Source organism: Salvia splendens, chromosome 1, assembly GCF_004379255.2.
Source record: "Salvia splendens isolate huo1 chromosome 1, SspV2, whole genome shotgun sequence".
NCBI classification, from domain to species: Eukaryota; Viridiplantae; Streptophyta; class Magnoliopsida; order Lamiales; family Lamiaceae; genus Salvia; species Salvia splendens.
In genome coordinates, this window is record NC_056032.1 from 14400018 (window position 1) to 14417236 (window position 17219).

Consider the following 17219-nt stretch of genomic DNA (forward strand, 5'->3'; position numbering starts at 1 on the left):
TTTTTTTTGTTTTTGTCATTTTTTTTATAAATAATTAATATATGATGTGTTATTTTATAACGGAAAAGTTAACAATTCCGTTAAATAAGGATTGGAATATATCGAATATAAAAGTACAAGGACTTACTAAAACGGAAAAATTGTACAATGATCTATTGAAATAAACAATCTAAGTACAAGGACTAAGGATTTGTTGTGCCTTTATTTTTAATGAAATTACAAACGAGGATTTTTTTTGTTAATCTATAGTAGTAATATGTAAAAATGGTTGAGTATAGTGTAGATTGTTACCAAAGTTTGTGTATGTTTCTATTCTCTCAAACAGAAACAAGTTTGTATATTTCTTCCATTCTGGAAGTGGAAGAGTGTAAAAAGTTGATACTTATTCTGAAAACACGATATCAGACATTTGGTTTCAATTTCATCCATCCCTCCATTATTTTGAAGTACTTAAAATTCGAGATTCAAATTTCACACGCATTTTCTCAAATCAATATTACTAGTACTATACATATAATTATATCAAATAATAATAAAATAGATTCAAGGCCAAGTTATGATGAGAAGAGTCCAAAGAAAGGATTTGTCAATGCCTTATGCAACTCTGCCGCAGCAGACTTCAACAAGCTTCTATCAACTCTTTCTCGAGCCATAAACAGAAAGTTGTCGCCCTCAACTCTTTCAAACCCACAGAGCTCAAGAAACTTCACACCTTCCTCGAATCTTCCGACTCTCTCCTGTTGAAAGGCCAAGAAACACACATCAACATCGCTACAACTGTTTTCCGTTCTCAAGAGAAGGAAATGGACCCCACCAGAGAAACGAGCAAGTTACCTGGAATGCAGGATTGCTGATGCGGATCTTTCTGAACTTCTCTTCGTCAGGATCCTTGAAGACGTTTTTAACATAAATCAAGAGAGTTTGAAATGCTCTCATAGCTCGGGTATTGTCATCCTAGCACATCAGATGCAATGATTTTAAAACAGCTAGATGGTAAGATTTGAGTTTTTTCTAAATTAGAAAAATTCATTAGTACTTCAGTCATTTGGGGGAAAAAAAAAAGAAATAGGAGCAATTCATATCCCTTCTCTCAGTGTACAAGTAATATCCTCACACTGAATGGAGGGTTGAGATTAGCTACCTTATTTTGATGTTTAAGAGTTCTTAAACATTCTCTCATGCACTCTCTTGCTGACGCAGGCATTTCAGGCAAAGCAGCAGGATCAACTTGCTCTGGGTTCTGCATTACAAATATAAATATGTAAGGAGCTACGAGACCTGCTAAGTAGTAACTAAAGGAGACACAAAAAGTCAAGTGTTTCATACATTTGTTTGTTGTGGCAATTCAGTATTCACTGATGCAGGAACCTCCATAGGCAATCCAAGCATCCGTTGTCTTTCTAACTACCATATGAAAGGAAATATAGTATAAGAAATAACAACATTTCAATTAGTAGGAAATCGATACTTTCATAATCTCGGAGCTCAGCCATTTCGGCAGATGGCTGATGCAAAGAACACAAAATGTAGAGTGAAATCATGAAACAAACTCACAAAGCAATTTAGTGTGGTGAGGAGTATAATTTCTTTACTAGTCTTCAATGTTCCTTTACTTTTTGTCCCAATAATTCTAGCTTCATGGTATTTATTTATAATGCAACGAACTGGTAGAAACGAGACTTTGTTAATTGCAGGGAGCCTGGCATGCAATAATTTGGGTGTACCTTGTCATGCTGCAGTTTTTGACGAATTCTTTCGCGTGCTCTTTTCTCTTCCTCTTTGTCTGCTTTTCGTTGTGATAGAAGCCTGAAACTGACTCCAAGCAAATGAAAGAAATATGATAAGCACCAAAAGCACAAAAGACGAACTTCTGAAGACTGAACGTGTAACAAAGATGCAAACCTTTTCCTTTCACTTTCTTCCGCCATCCTTTTAGCCTCTAACAGTTCTTTCCCTGTTCGAATTCTTTCCTGCATATAGCAAAGGTATCTGATGAGAGAATACCAAATAGATTGACTGAAGTAAACCCAACCATATGAACCTGTAAGCCTATACTGTTGATCAGACACGCCAAACTAACCTGGCTAAGTTTTCATAAAAGCTGCCAAATTGAACCCAGAGAAAGGAAGCTAAAACATATTGTGACTTCAAATGAAGCAACAAGGCACAGATATAATGCCAAAGATTACTCAACTACTGAAGAAACATATGAACAGAACAAACATAGGATCTAAGAGCTTCTTCTCTTTTATTATTCATCGTCCTGAAGTCCTCACCAATTGATAAAGGACTCTTCGATCAACAATTTGAAATGCTTCAACACAACACGGAGGCAATGTAAACTAGTCTGGGACCGTTCAGTGTTAAGGATTATATCTCATGATTACGTATTATGTTTGGTTAATGAGATTGAATCTCCCAACTTAATCCAAGATGGACATTCACATGATAATGAGTCATAGCCACCCCCATTCAACTAAAATAATCTCACAACTCAATCGTAGATGGATAATCATATGATAATGAGTAATGGCAACCGAACTGAACCTCAGTGTACACGTGCTAATATTGTGGCACCAATGTAAGATATACAGAAAAGTTGTGTGTGGTACCTTCTCCCTTTGTCTATCTAGTCTCGCATCTCGCTCTGCTCTCCTTTTACGTGCTTGACCCCTAAATTTAGATGAGTTCAGAACATGTGAAAGTATCAGAAAAGGAAATACCAGTCTTCAAGTAAGAAAGTCAACTATACATAACTAAGACTAAATATCAATCTTAGGATTGCAGTATCAAACTGTGATGCCACATGTCACCCATATTTAACTAAGCAAAACGTTCAAGGATAAATTTGGTAATTAAATGACAATCAGTTATGATAATGCCTTATTCTCGCAACTTTTGACCAAATCCACCTATATTGTGTATAGTGATTTAATTTGACTTTGAAGATGATCAGAGAAAGTAGAAGGTGAAAAGTGTATACAGCAAAGGGTCAAATACTATATACTTTATAAAAAAAGCAAACTTCCTCATAAAGATTAAAGAGCACATAAAACTAACCTCAGCTCCTGCGCTCTCAACTTAACTTGTTCAGAAATCTGAATGGGCAAAGATGCTTCAATGATTATGTTTTCAAGAACCTCAGGCCCCTTGTAACATAAGAAGAAAGAGGTATGAAATGGTGTGATGATATTGCATAAAATGAAGCACAGTTTTATAAAAGAAAGATCATGGGAATATGTAAAATCAAAGGAACGCATACTAATAAAGCTCATACAAAGAAATGTACCGGTGAAGGTTCACTTGTAGGTACATCATCCCCATGATCAACAACCCAATTAATAGCATCCTCAATACTTGAATTACCTGCAGAAGTTTAGGAATTAATTCATGAATGATAAAATACACAAGCATCCAGCAGGAATTGGCCAAATGCAGATAGTTAATCCTCTTAACTATCAGAAAGATTCAACATTTATTTTTTTATTAGGATGCAAATATACCAGAAGAAGTAAGTGCCTTTGCGGCCAATGCCTTGGAGAATCCCATCGCTTCGAGTTCGCCCAGCATTCTCTCATCTACTTCCATTTCTAATATCCAAAAAAGCAACAAACAACAATCAGGGACATGAACTACAACAATCTAGGTGAAGAAAAATGGGGATATTTGAATAATTTTTCCATAAACTAACAGAGAGAGCGTGCTTACTCTTTCCGAGTTGCAGGGTTGAGAAAACAATTTTTCCGCGGCTGAAAGAATAGGCGGTGAAGGATGGTTTGTGAATAAGGTTTCTGAGAAGAGTCCGCCATTGGAAGCATAGAGATTCCGATTCCTTGCCCTAACTCCTAACCCAATTCAGCTTCTTCATTCTCCGGTTTCTTCTTTTGGTTCAAGAGTTTTGTGAGGTTATTGCATTACTTTAATAAGAAATCCCATTTTAGATATTTAGCAAATTTTAGACCAATAAAAAATTTGGGGAAGAACATTCTGTAAAATAAAAAGTTGACACAATAATTTTTATCTGAAAGCGGAGAAAACGTGACACTATTATAGGGTTAAGTTTTGTTAATTAAAAATAATAATGAAGCCATACAACACATAAATAGTTAATTACTCCATTTAAGAAGTACTGTACTATTATATAATCGATCGACGAACATAGTGAGTAGAAATCAAATTGCCAGAATGATTAGTTACGAGAATTTTTTTATATTTTATAGACTCATATTTGTGGTAATTTAATTAAGATTTGTTTTATTCTAGTATATATTTTAATTTGAAAAAAAAGAATTAAATTTGTTTGAGAAATTGAGATACTGTTTTAAACGATTCGAGAATGAACTGAAAGAACCTACATAGTAAGCCAGAATCAGAACTAGTATCACACAAACTGCGGCTTCTCTGTATACAAGAGGTGATGGAAGGAGGAGAGAGAAGAGTAAAGCTGTATTACCCAAAGCAATCCAAATAGTTGCAGTGGATGACCAGAAACTGGACCTCGGGTCCATAGCCCGCGAGCTCAACGCCTACTTCATCGCTACATCCCCCGATCACATCGCTTCTTCTCTCACCTGGAACTCTCTCATTCGCTTCTTCACCGCTCGTGGCCCCTCTCCTCGTTCACGGCAAGATTTGCTCCTAAGTCTGTCTCAAACTACTTATTTTCGAGGACTATTAATCTCTTGGCAGATTGATTTATGTGAATTTTCCTTCTTTTTTTTATTAGGATCCCACCAAGTTGAAGATGCTGCAGATGTCACCAGAGACACAGGCTGCTTTAGAGATAGTAAAAGGCACCATTGCAGCAGTAGTAGCAATCCAGGTAATCTCAACAAATCTAGTGGGTTGTGTCTGAAGAGAGAGTGGGGGTTGGAAGACGAAAGTCATGTGAAGAGAGCAAGCTCGGATGAAGGCCGGTTTTCGTGCAGTTTTAACAGCAGAAACTTGAAACGAATGCTAATTGATGAGATCGTTGCTGCTCCACCTTTTAAGAAACTAAGATAAGTAGAACCTGAAAAATGCCAATTGTTTGCTTCTGTTGTAAAATGATGCGTGTGAAAGAGAGAGAGTGTGCGTGCTATGAAACTATCATCTTTTGATATATGACAATCAATATATGGTACTGGAATATGGTAAATCACAAGGATAGAAAAATGATCACTAACTGAATTAGAAAACAAAAAATGTAGTATGAGGTTTCAAACTAGCTAATCCCTCTCTACATGATACATAATCATACATGGGAGGTTGCTGCTGTCATTGAATATAGAATTGCCAAGCAGCAGCTACACCGGCTACTAACACGACTTTTGCTAGTAGCTTATACTTCGAGGAGGACCTCCCAGACTCTGATTGTTTCGGAGGTTCCCATGGCTTCCCTCGCAACTTAGCAGAGAGTTTAGATATCATCAGCATCAACGGGCCTGCCTTCCTTGCACCTGCAAGGAGACAATAACTCAAGCATGTCAGAGCTGTGCTGAAATGCCATGAAACTCAAGCAGTAGCATATATGAATAGGACAATATGCGAGAATCAGTAGCAGAAATCATCTTATCAGCCTAACTGAACTGTTTATTGATCACGATAACTTTTTAATGTTATTCGATTTGTCAAAAACCTATCAATAAATGCTCTTCTATCTCTTGGTAATTGGTACTATATGGTTACTAAATACTACCTCCGTCCTTTAAAAATAGAAACAAGTTTTAATGCACAATTGGTAAAGTAAGAGAGATAGAAAGAAAAAATGATTGAAGTATTGCTAATGGGGAATGGTCCCACCTCATTAGATCAAGAAGGAGAGTGCAACAATACCTTTTCCACTTAGAAGCCTTTCTTCCTCACCCACTCGCCTTCTAAGTGCATTCAGCAGTGATCCAAAGTATAAAGCAAAAACCGTGCATGTAATTGTTATCACATTATAAGGCATGCTAAAATCTGGCGTTGTCAAAGGCACAAGGAGTACTTCGGTGTAAGAGACAACTGGAACTTCTTCCTAAGAAGAGAAGCCATGAATAGTGAATCAAACTATGAAGATATACATTAAATGCATCCAATTATTTGTATCAATACCTGTAACTTGGACAATATAGGTACTTGTTTTAAGGAGTCATCATGAAAACTCATGTTTGCTCCGAAATCAGTAAAGTGTATCACTGCTGATGGAATGTCGAAGCCCTGATTTGCATCTGGAGGATATTCATCGATGTGAAGAAACCCCTGTTGGAACAGCAATAAGAATTAAACACAGGGAAAACAATGCTGAATAGAGTATCACCAAAAAGTGAGCTGAATTAAACTCAAATTAAAGAAATAAATAGTGGAAATCGTAAAAACTAAACTACTTTTTCAGACCATTTGAGAAGCACTCACGATGGTGGAAATAAGTTTTCACACTTCAATGTTTCTAAGTAATGATTCAAAATAATTTCTTTGCACCTGGAATTAACTGTTAAGAGATTAATTGCATTAGCAACTAAGAGCTTAAAGGAAAAATGGCAAATAGAAGGCACTATAGCTCCACGTTTCATTTCTTCAGTAGTGTAAAAAATTAGATCTCATGCATAAAAAAGGTACTCTTTAAATATAAAATGGTTGCTTTAAACTGAGTAGTTAAATTTATTTCCTGAGCAGCATATAGTAACTAAAGAAGATATTGACAGAACATACCTTATCAAACTCCAAAGTCAATACCGCCGTATTAACACTACAGGGTAATCTCAAGATCATTTCCATCACTCCAGTGGACACCTTGTCTTCAGAAGGTGAAACAAGTATTTTCTCTATGTACTCCATGGAAGATTGAGGTACTCCATCTAGAAACAATTTCAATGTATGATAGTAGACCTTGACATACCAAGGTACCATTTGGAAGATGCCCACTCTGAGCCAACATTCATTCTCATCATAACTACTAGTTCTTTTTACATTGTTGCTCCTAGTAGATTTCATTGAGATAGCAATAGCTCCCCTTTCGTTCCCACTTCCTAATAAAAACCGGCTAGCTTGTAAGGGTGCCTGCGGGCATGACCAGGCTACAGGCACCTTCCAGTTTAATCCCAAATCAAATGGTTTGAATTCATTGGAATCCTCAACTGAAAATTCATAAAGGATAGAGCCTGCTTTCTGCAAGTTCCCGGATTCTTTTATAACCCTTTTTGGAGCTAGTGATAATTCAAATAGGGGATTATCTTCGAAGCCATCGCCAACAGAAATAGCACTCTCCGATGCTTCACTATCTTCCTTTAATTTATCCCACTCAAATAATAAATTCTGCTCAAATTGCACATACACATTACTAGAACTAGAAAGAGAGCATTTCCTGCTAACTGACCTTCCAAATAATGAGCTCAAAGACCAACTTGGTTGCAGTGCTTGCCCAGAAAATGTGTCTGGTCGAAGAAAAACTGTAAGTGTTTGTTCAAGCACCATTCCAGTACTCATCTCAGATGCACCAAATTCATCTGATTTCAAATGCAACCTCTGGGAATGATAATACCCCCGGTATATGGAAGGCCTGTCCATCAGTAAAGAAAGGCCAGTTTTGTCTCTGCAGGGAAGCAACTTCAACCATGGTGTGAGATTCTCTGTGCAAACAGCTTCACGAGGCAATGTGCCATAGCGTAATTTGCCTGCAGCCGATCCAAAACTCCACTGAGGTGCAGAGTAACTAGTCGAATGCTCCAAGAAATTGATTGAGGCGCAGAAGAGCCCCGAAAGAGCATGTGTCAGATTCTTCCATGATTCATCAACTTGATCTTGAGGAACATCAAACTTAGCCCATAGTTCTACTCCAGGAGGCTTTGCATTGCTGCTCGAAATCGGGTCATATCCTCCCCATTTTTCGTAATTCCAGCGTCCTTGCGTGAATGAAAGCTCCATCTCTCGAACTTGGAATTTATGAACCTGCTTGTGCAAAACAACACTTCAAAATTCTGCACTTTTTTACCCAGTTTTGATCTAGTTCAAAATAGTTTGTGGTCTAATTAATAGTTCGATCTAGTGCATCCATATCTAAGTCTCAGCATTCACCAATCCAAATAATCCAAAATTCAAAAACACACAAAACAAACTCATTCCCGGGAACTAGCAATAGGTATTCGTAACAAACGAATCAACAAGACAAACAATTGTCCAGATATTAAATTTAGTGCTGAATTGGAAAATTTAGCTTTAATCTAATAATTTTTACCAGCTGGTAAATAGATTTGGGGAAGATGTGATGGTGGCGGCCATATCTTTTAGATGGCGGCGCACTGCTTCGGAAGTAGAAATGAGCCAAAACTTTTCGATCGGGCAGTGGCCTCAGCAGTAACGACTCCGTAAACTCTTCATTCAGCTCTTCTACATTTATCGATTGAGTGACCGAAAACAGCGCAAGAAACATCAACAAGCAGGATTCTAAGCGGCTCATTGCGTCTCATCAAACTGCTAGAATATACTTATTAGGAATTAAAAAACTGTTAATTCGAATAACGAAGGTATGGTGACTGCACTTTCCGCCATGGAAGATCGATCAAAGCTCGTTGAAGTGCTCTCTATTAACCCGATTTCAAATTGGGAGATCCGGATCTAATGACCCCGTTTATGTATTACTTGCTCGGGTCAAATACAAATCCGGTTAAGCTTTTGGGCTTTCAATATTTGTCGGGGACAGTATATAATGGGCTCGGCTTATAAACAGTTAAAATTTTTATTTTCATTAAAATATTATAAATTTAGAAATACTCATAAAATGCTTTTGAATATGAAGTAGGAGTATAACTCTTTTAAATACAACACATCTTTATAACTAAAAACTTGGGATGATGTTAGCATGCACCTAAAGTAGTTGAAAATTATATTTCAGGTAAACTGCCATTTGGCATAAAATCTGTTTTTATGTGATTTGTTTTTATGTCATTGAATAATACTTATAATAATTCAAGTACATGTGTATTTTTCGAGCTTTTATATCAATGAACTAATAACACACAAGCTTAATAAATTAGCTCTAAAATTACAACCTTTCTGCAAGAGTACAGATGTAGTTGTAGTAAAAGAGTGTCGAACCACAGGGAGGCGTTTGATTATTTAACAAGACTTGACAAGATTAATAAACTAAATTTAAGAACTAAAGTACGAAAATAGAGAAACTCAAGAGATAAAGAACATTGCTCCCAACAACATTCGGATGAATCACTATTGTATTGATTCTATATTCAAGTTCATACGCTATTGAGAACGATGATCAATTTTACACTCTAAAAGTATTGAACATACTTAAAGAAGTACTAATGCTAACTGAACACATAGCTAAAAGTACCTACTCATTAGACTATTATTCACGCGAAAGCGCAGTAAATACTAGACTAACTTCTCAAAGCCAACAAATATTATGGTTAGCTGAACACTTAACACATAAACATCTTCTCATCAAACTAAACTCCCACGAATGCGTAGTAAGTAATAATTCAACTTTGAAGACTTTTTTTAATCAATATTCACTTATGCATTTATCTCTGAACAAGGTAAAATTCATAAGTTCTTCATCTATGTTATCATCCAATTTCCAAGTTGAAGACACATTAGAAAGAGGCAAATAATATACTACATTAGATGCATCATAACATAGCATATATAAAATGCAAACCATAGACGAAAACCAAAGCAAATGATTAAATATAGAATCTCTACAATCAATCCATCCTACTAGTGTTAGGAGCAATGAAGAAAAACTAGCCACACATGCTAAAGAAGAAAAACCGTAAGACTAATGGTGTTCTCCGATAGCCGGCGGTAGTCCGTCTCTGAGATGGTGAAGATTGGATGTCGGATCCTCCTCCTTTCTTCTTCCTCTTCTCCCTTCTTTTTCTCCAATCTCTTTCTCCCCAATTTCGTCTCCCCTTTTTCTGTCGTATGATTCTTTTTTTATCCATGCAACCACCGAGAAACTGCCACTTGCAGTTATAAATGAACTGCCCGGCCGAGCGAAATGGAAATGAAAATCGCCCGACCGGGCGAAATGCTTCTGGACTTCAACAAGAATTTCACCCGGCCGGGTGTTTTGAAAGTTAAAATCACTCGACCGGGTGTTCTCTGGACTCCTCCTGCCTCGCGAATTTCACCCTACCGGGTGTCTTGAATCTAGAAATTCACCTGGCCGCAGTGGCGGAGCCACATGGGAACAAGGGAGTACCGCTGTACCCCCAAATATTTCCCTCTTAATGTATTATTGTAGTAGAATTTCCTAAAAACCTTTGTTGGTCGGGTGGTTAAGAACTAACTTTTCCTACCCTTTGGCCAAGGTTTGAATCCCCTTGATGCGTAATTATTGCTCTGCTTTTCCTCTTACTAGTATTAGACGTATCAAGTTCAATTATTTTGTTTTGTCTCAATGATCTTATTTGATTTTACTTCTATCTCGATAGTTTTTTACTTTAATTTGAATTATATTTTTAATGTGTTATAAAATTTAAAATTCAATTAGCCTAGAATATTTATAAATGATCTATTGCAATTTATTTTTATATCTGTATTTTTTTATTGCATTTTTACTAAGTATAATCTGAAATATATTCGTGATATGATATAAAATTTGAAAATTCAGTTAGTCTATTTTCTATTTCAAAGATTAGGTATGTGTTGCATGTATTTTTTTATTTCAATTATATTCTTAATAGTAAGTACCATGAGTTTCTTTCAAAGATTAGGTATATTTATATTTTTTGATTCAGTTATATTTTTAATGCTTAGGTACGAATTTTAAAGTTCAAAATTAAATACTACTACTAGTTTGCTATTTTTCTTATTTTGTCTTGAGTTTTTTTTACAAATACAAATTATTTGTTTTGTTATGCTACTATTTTTATATTATTTTTAATACTCCTTGCATACTAATACTATATTGTAATTATTTGTTGCACAATTCGTACCCCCAGATTAAAAGTTCTGGATCCGCCACTGCCCGGCCGGGGTAAGTTCTGGAATCCTCTAACATGCATTTCCGGCGAACTTCTAGCTTTCAACCCTCCTAAACTTCAATAAAAGCACACTTGATGAGTTATAATTAACATAAAAATGTGTAGTATAAGGAGAAAAATATAGGAAATATGGTTCGCATCACATATCAATTAATTTTTCAAGAAAGTAGATAATTGGTAGTACCTACTCCAAACATTTAGAATACGCCAACAGAAAAAACGATATCTTGAGTAATTATATTTTTTACTATATAAAAAATGTAGTACAGTACATTATAAAATATGGGTTGGGTCCATGCATCCTTCACCGTAAAATATTGCAGTACTCTTTGTAATAAGTATTTTCTTATTTTACGTAACTGGTGATAGATTGACAGCTTAATATTCGTGGTGAAGCATCCCTTTAATGTGGGAAAGTTGTTATCGATGACCAAACGTATGATCAAACTAAGACACTACTTTTTTCCTCTCTTTTGTGAATTTTGGGCAGGGTCATTTTCACCATCCATTTCTGCATCCATGAATTTACACTTGCATTTATTGTCATAACAAATTCTAACTAAAATGTCAGCACACACATTATTCCCATAAATTTTAATTGGAAAAGCTAAAAATTAATTATATTCACATAGTAGTGATACATTTCACTTTCACCTTGTTCCCCACCTTTCTAGGAGATAGAGGCTAAACTAGATTAGGAATTGTTGTTCATTAACACAAGGCTTCATGTCTGCTTATTCGACTGGTCTCGTTTCTAATTAGACCGGAAAATTGGTTAACCAAATGTGAATTTTTAGCAATCCAAGAAAATGAATTAGTTAAGAAAAAAAATTCAATTCCTACGCTAATCATCGGTTAGTGTAGAAACCGAGGAACTGGTTTTTTCATTCAATTTTAATTTGAATTTATTCAGATAAAAATATTAACAATTCATTGCGAAAAAAATTAATAACCAAACAACTAAAAATATAACAAATTCATGAATTAAATACCTAAAAATTGAAATCAACTAAAAAAAATACAAACCAACAGTATTAATCATTCAATACCTAAATTTATAGTACAATTTAATACCTAAAGAAAATCCAACACCTAAAAATATTCAATAAATCAATACGTAGAATGTAGGGTTAGAGCATCCACAACGGTGGCGTCCGTCGCCACGGCCGTCCGCGTCACTGGCACGGACCCTACCCACCGCCGCTACGCTCGTGCCGCTAGCACGACGCTGCTCGATGCATCGAGCAGCTGACGTGGCGCGCTGGGATTCGTCAACGGCATGGCCGTTGTGTTTAAATTTTTTTTAATTAAAAAAACCAATAAAAAAAATTCACTTCCCAAAAAAAATATATCTGTTTATAACCGTTTTTTTCCACTTTTTAATTTTTTTTTCATTTTTTATCCCAAAAATACACACTTTCATCTATAAATACCTCCAATTTCACTCCCAAAAATTCACATCAAACTACACAATTCTCATCTTCATTCTCTCATATCCATTTTCATCTTCAATCTCTCATATCCATTTTCATCTTCATTCTCTCATACCCTACAACATCACTATGTCCGGCCAAGACGATAACTCTACGGGCTCCCACGGTTGGAACCCCGAATGGTTCGGTTCACAACCGTCAAAACGACAGAATCACCTTTTTTATTGCAACTATTCACGTGTTCATGAAAAGCCCACTATCTCCACTCCCATGAAAATTACTTTTCAAGGTACCACCCGCCCCTAAGGATGCATGTTTCTAATATGAGTGTAACAAATATACGTGTTTCTGTAGTAAGATAATCGCTTTAAAACAATTACGTCATTCAATTCAATATAGTTCAAAGTATTCTTTCGCTCTATAAAGTATATTTTTCCTCCGTTGTCTTTAATTAATCATCATAGAATGTTTTATTTAATTATTTTAAAAAAAATATGTCGTGCGTATTAATTATCTAATTTTCAAAAGCCATTTTCCAGAAATTGATGAGCATTGAGCAAATAGCGGTATCATATATACCTATCACATATTCTATCGAAATTTATAAGTAACTACTTGATTTCCAATTTATAAGTAAACGGTATATTTAATTATTTGTCGATGCTCTTCAATTATTTTAATCTATATCCATTATCAGATGTAAAAACTACAATAACAATTTAAAATAATTGCACTTGCACCCCCGTAGTTTCTCTATCAAGATATCACCGACACATGCGCTTTCAAAAAATTTAAAATGCAAGCCTAAAAATGGTCCCATAAAGAAGAATATACAACGCATGCCCTTTTTCATTTCAAATGTAGGCTCATTTTGATATACCTTTATAAGCATTTGCAAAAGAAGACTGGTAAATTTGACTTAATTGAATTAATATTGAAATAAAATATTTTGAAATATTAAATGATTTTTAAATTTAAATTGTGATAAATTTTCGAACTCTATTTTCGTCTCCAACTATTTAAACTAAACTCAAACTTAAAAACTCATTTTTAAGGATAAGTCATACTAAAATGTAATTTTATTTCAACCATCTACACTAACCTCAAATTTTACACCATTTTTTAGTACATGTCTCACACAATTTTTATAGTAGCACCATATTTGGTATTGTTTCATAAAAAAATTCAAAAATAGATTTGAATTTGATGTATGGTTTGATATATATATATATATATATATATATATATATATGGATGTATTCATTTCCTTTTTGTATCTTTTGTTCTTTGTTCTTTTTAATCTCAGCCCCACGATTTTGTCATCCGACGGTTAGATTGGTGCCACGTGTCATTTAATAATGCAGATTTTCAGTTGAATAATGCACACCGACTAATAATGCACCATTATAGTGTAATAATGCAGATCATCTGGACCGTTGATGAATGAGATCTAATGGCCCATATTAAGAAGAATAAAAGATCTAAGGAATGAATAGGAGAATAACGCTCCCATATATATATATATATAAGTGTTTAAAATATTTACGCCATGATACTCTGAATCTACAGTTATATTCCAATCTAATTCTAATGAACTACGGACTACTATGAGTAGGACATCATAAATTTATTTTTCATCTAAAAGGAGCTTATTCAAATACAAATCATTTTATATAATAGAAATTTAAATTTAGGACAAATTTGATATAATAATTTATTTAACATACAATTTTATCCAATCTATGAATAATTTATTAATTATTGCAATCAATTTTAAAACTCTCTTTAAATAAAAATTGTCATAAAAAAGTACTCCATCAATTAACGACATGTATATTATTTAAAACTCACCACAATATACTGAAAGACAAACAGACGGGGTGGGATCCTCTGCTGTGCTTTTCAGCACAGCAGCCCCTGCTGCCCCTCACAACAAATTAAAATAATATATATATTTTTAATTTAATTTATTTTTATTTAATTAATTATTTTATTTGTTGGGAGGGGCAGCAGGGGCTGCTGTGCTGAAAAGCACAGCAGAGGATCCCCACCCCAAACAGACTTGCTGTCCAAAATTCAATAATTTCCAGCAGTTAAAAGCAAAAAGAATTTCCATTGTCTACTAAAACCAAAAATTGAATTATAAAAAAAAGAATAAAAAGAAAAGAGAATTGCAACAAGAAGATGAATGTAATGAATGATGAGGATTCAAGAATCCATATCCACACACCTGTAGAAAGTGATCAAAAGATATCAAGAATTTCAACAATGAAATTGTTGCAAAGAGGGCAGTTTCCTCTGTGTAGCCAGAGCTCCCGTGAACACAGCCTGCAAAATGTATGCCCGCAGGGGATAAAAGCCGCCCCCTTATGTCTCACCATGCAAACGCAGCACTTTTCCAATTCCACGCCGCCACCAACGGCGATTTCCTCTTTTACATCCTTATCACTCTCTTCCTCACCCATCACGTACGCTGAGCTATCATACCCCATTTGCCGATCATTCTCCGCCAGCAAAGCCATCAAGGACATCCTCACCGGCTGCTCCGCCGGCGAACCGCGGTCCTCGGCTGTCGATTGTCTCCTCGGAGGCGAAATCGACGGCTCGAATCTCTCGCTCGCGGTCTCCGTTGACCGCCTAGGGTTTCTGAGAGGAATCGGTGCTCTGGAATCGGACTGAGTTGACTCGCCCGAGTCGGCGGACCGGAACGAGTGGCGATGGCGGTTGTTGGCGGCACCTCTGCGGCGGAGGCGGAGCTTGTCCTTTAAATGCCGCCAACTCCTGCGGCTATCTCCCCGGCCGCGGCCTAGACTGATGGTTTGGTCCTCGCGGATGACGTCGAGCAGTGTCCGGTTCGACTCGACGCGCCGCAGCGGCTCCTCTGGCGGCGGAGGCTGGCCGATTTTATCGCTGAGAATGGCGCTTAGTGTCAGGCGGGAGGAGCTTCCGTTACTGGATGAGGTGCTCTGGTTGAGATTCCTCCGATGATCTTCTTCTTTGATTCTTAGAAAGTCACTCAGATTCTGAGAGTAGAGCTTCTCGCCGCCGACGACGATTTCCATTGCCGTGTAATTAATCACCGATTTCTCAGAAGAATTGAGTGAATTTGAGCGGAAATGACGCCGATTAATGAGGCGGAATTTCAAGAGAGAGAAACAAGAAACTAATAATTCTTCTTCCTTGGGAATTTAAGGAATTGAAGTTTCATTCATAGGCAAACTCGACGAGATTTCTCGAAATCTGAAAACTGCGAAAAAACCAAAAAGAAAAAAAAATCAATTCAGCCAAACAAATAGAGAAGCCTGAGATCTGAGAGAAATTTATGCAGAAACAAAACTGCACTTTACTGTAGATGGATGAAATTTTATAAACATAGGATACCTTGAAAAATGAAAAACCAAATCAGTGAGACAGATCTGAAATGGCGAACAGCTTTTGCATGCTGCGATTAAATTTACCCGCTTTTAATTATGATGAAGTTGAGGATGAAATTAGCTGCTTCTAATGATGACGAAATTTAGAGAAAGGGAAAAGGTGAAATGGAATAGGGATTGAGAGACAAAAATGAAGAACAAAGATATAGATAGCCTAAATAATTGAGAAAGAAACATATAAATATGAGAAAAAAGCACAAGTCAAAAAGACAAGAAAGTGATGAGTAGAGAGTGATAAGATACTGATTATAAATTTTTGTAGCTGAAAAAGGTCTTTATTTTCTTTTCCACTTTTTTTTTTCCTGATTTTTTTTTTTAAATTTTGGAGTACCAGTTTAAATTGTATGGCATGTATTGGATTAGTAGATTGCTCATTTTAATAAAATATCTTTCAAAGGAAAAATATTTATTTGTCTCTTTTGTCTGTTGAAAAGATTGATGTCGTTATTAAATGTCTTATTTGGTGTAGATAAGTCGAAATTCAATTGCGAAAAAAAAAAATCAAATTGAGCAATTCAATAATTTTTTTTTACCTTTGTGGTGTAAATTTCAGTGAGGAAGTAAATAATTTATCACCAATGTAGCATCTTGTGAAACATAGAATGTGGACTACTGCTTATTCGAATCCAACAAAACATTTTGAATTAGTATCAATTCAAACTACCAATTTATTTTAATTATTTAGTATCGTACTAGTATAGATCAATTTAAAATTATGCATAATTAATAAAAAAATTTCAGATCCTAAATGTTTTACTATGATTGATAGTCAATATCCACTAGATGACTCCCTACCCATTTTGTTCTCCCTTCAATCATTATTTATTACTAATTTTCTTTTAATTTATTCTCTAGTACTACTAATTACTTATTTTTAGGTAAATAAATTTTATCTGATTAACTCATTATGCTCATATTTTATTTATAAAACTAATGTATAAAAATAGGATTCATATTCTACTAATTTTATCCACTCACTTTTCCTTATAGTATTTCTTAAAATCTGAGCAAATTAACTTGTGACAATTAATGACGGATTGAGGAAGTATTGAGTATAAGCATACTTTTGTTTTCTCTGTGTTATGAACTGATTTCATTCCTTAGGGTCTATTATGTTTGAAAGATTATATTTTCTTTTATTTCTTTTAAATTTTTTGATGTTGACTGCAATTAAAAATTGAAAGAAAATATCTCATGAATCAATATGCATTATATTTGGTTTATATGATTGAATTTCACAACTTAATTCTAAGAGTCGGATAATTATATGATAATGAGTCATACCCACCTCTTGTAACTAAAATAATCTCATAAGTTAATTTTAAATAAATAAATATACTAGAATAAAGTAAGTATAACAAGTGATGAGGGGAGAAATATTGTTTAGATTA

The 17219-nt window shown here is 35.2% G+C and overlaps 3 protein-coding genes and 1 long non-coding RNA gene across 4 annotated transcripts; 1 reads left to right on the forward strand and 3 right to left on the reverse strand.

The window, feature by feature from the left end:
• Positions 1-408: 408 nt before the first annotated feature.
• LOC121743480 (UBX domain-containing protein 1-like) lies at positions 409-3917 on the reverse strand. Its single transcript, XM_042136786.1, has 11 exons — positions 3709-3917; positions 3504-3590; positions 3290-3366; positions 3061-3149; positions 2613-2673; positions 1903-1970; positions 1725-1812; positions 1327-1404; positions 1142-1240; positions 835-954; positions 409-737 (listed from the first exon to the last, which is right to left on the reverse strand). The coding sequence occupies exons 2-11, from the start codon at positions 3586-3588 to the stop codon at positions 555-557; spliced, it is 948 nt and encodes a 315-aa protein (XP_041992720.1). The 5' UTR covers positions 3589-3590; positions 3709-3917; the 3' UTR covers positions 409-554.
• Positions 3918-3930: 13 nt separating this feature from the next.
• Positions 3931-5137, forward strand: LOC121743489. The gene is made up of 2 exons (XR_006038285.1): positions 3931-4642; positions 4727-5137. It is a non-coding gene; the product is annotated as an uncharacterized LOC121743489 (long non-coding RNA).
• Positions 5076-8579, reverse strand: LOC121743469 (GPI transamidase component PIG-T-like). The gene is made up of 5 exons (XM_042136775.1): positions 8192-8579; positions 6670-7905; positions 6073-6219; positions 5815-5995; positions 5076-5438 (listed from the first exon to the last, which is right to left on the reverse strand). Exons 1-5 carry the CDS (start codon positions 8411-8413, stop codon positions 5257-5259), a joined length of 1968 nt encoding a protein of 655 aa, XP_041992709.1. The 5' UTR covers positions 8414-8579; the 3' UTR covers positions 5076-5256.
• A 5908-nt stretch (positions 8580-14487) lies between these two features.
• LOC121796437 lies at positions 14488-16060 on the reverse strand. Its single transcript, XM_042195298.1, has 2 exons — positions 15776-16060; positions 14488-15641 (listed from the first exon to the last, which is right to left on the reverse strand). The coding sequence occupies exon 2, from the start codon at positions 15454-15456 to the stop codon at positions 14638-14640; it is 819 nt and encodes a 272-aa protein (XP_042051232.1). The 5' UTR covers positions 15457-15641; positions 15776-16060; the 3' UTR covers positions 14488-14637.
• Between the last annotated feature and the right edge of the window lie 1159 nt (positions 16061-17219).

Bases quoted from the DNA above. Each gene is read 5' to 3' on its own strand.
- LOC121743480 (XM_042136786.1), bottom strand. From the start codon at position 3,588: ATGGAAGTAGATGAGAGAATGCTGGGCGAACTCGAAGCGATGGGATTC. The intron at 3,367-3,503 runs GTATATTTGCAT...AAACTTCTGCAG, and splicing joins AAAGGCACTTACTTCTTCTG to GTAATTCAAGTATTGAGGAT. The intron at 955-1,141 runs GTAGCTAATCTC...CTGATGTGCTAG, and splicing joins CTCTTAAACATCAAAATAAG to GATGACAATACCCGAGCTAT.
- LOC121743469 (XM_042136775.1), bottom strand. From the start codon at position 8,413: ATGAGCCGCTTAGAATCCTGCTTGTTGATGTTTCTTGCGCTGTTTTCG. The intron at 6,220-6,669 runs GTATGTTCTGTC...CTGTTCCAACAG, and splicing joins TGACTTTGGAGTTTGATAAG to GGGTTTCTTCACATCGATGA. The intron at 5,996-6,072 runs GTATTGATACAA...TTCTCTTCTTAG, and splicing joins CTATATTGTCCAAGTTACAG to GAAGAAGTTCCAGTTGTCTC.
- LOC121796437 (XM_042195298.1), bottom strand. From the start codon at position 15,456: ATGGAAATCGTCGTCGGCGGCGAGAAGCTCTACTCTCAGAATCTGAGT.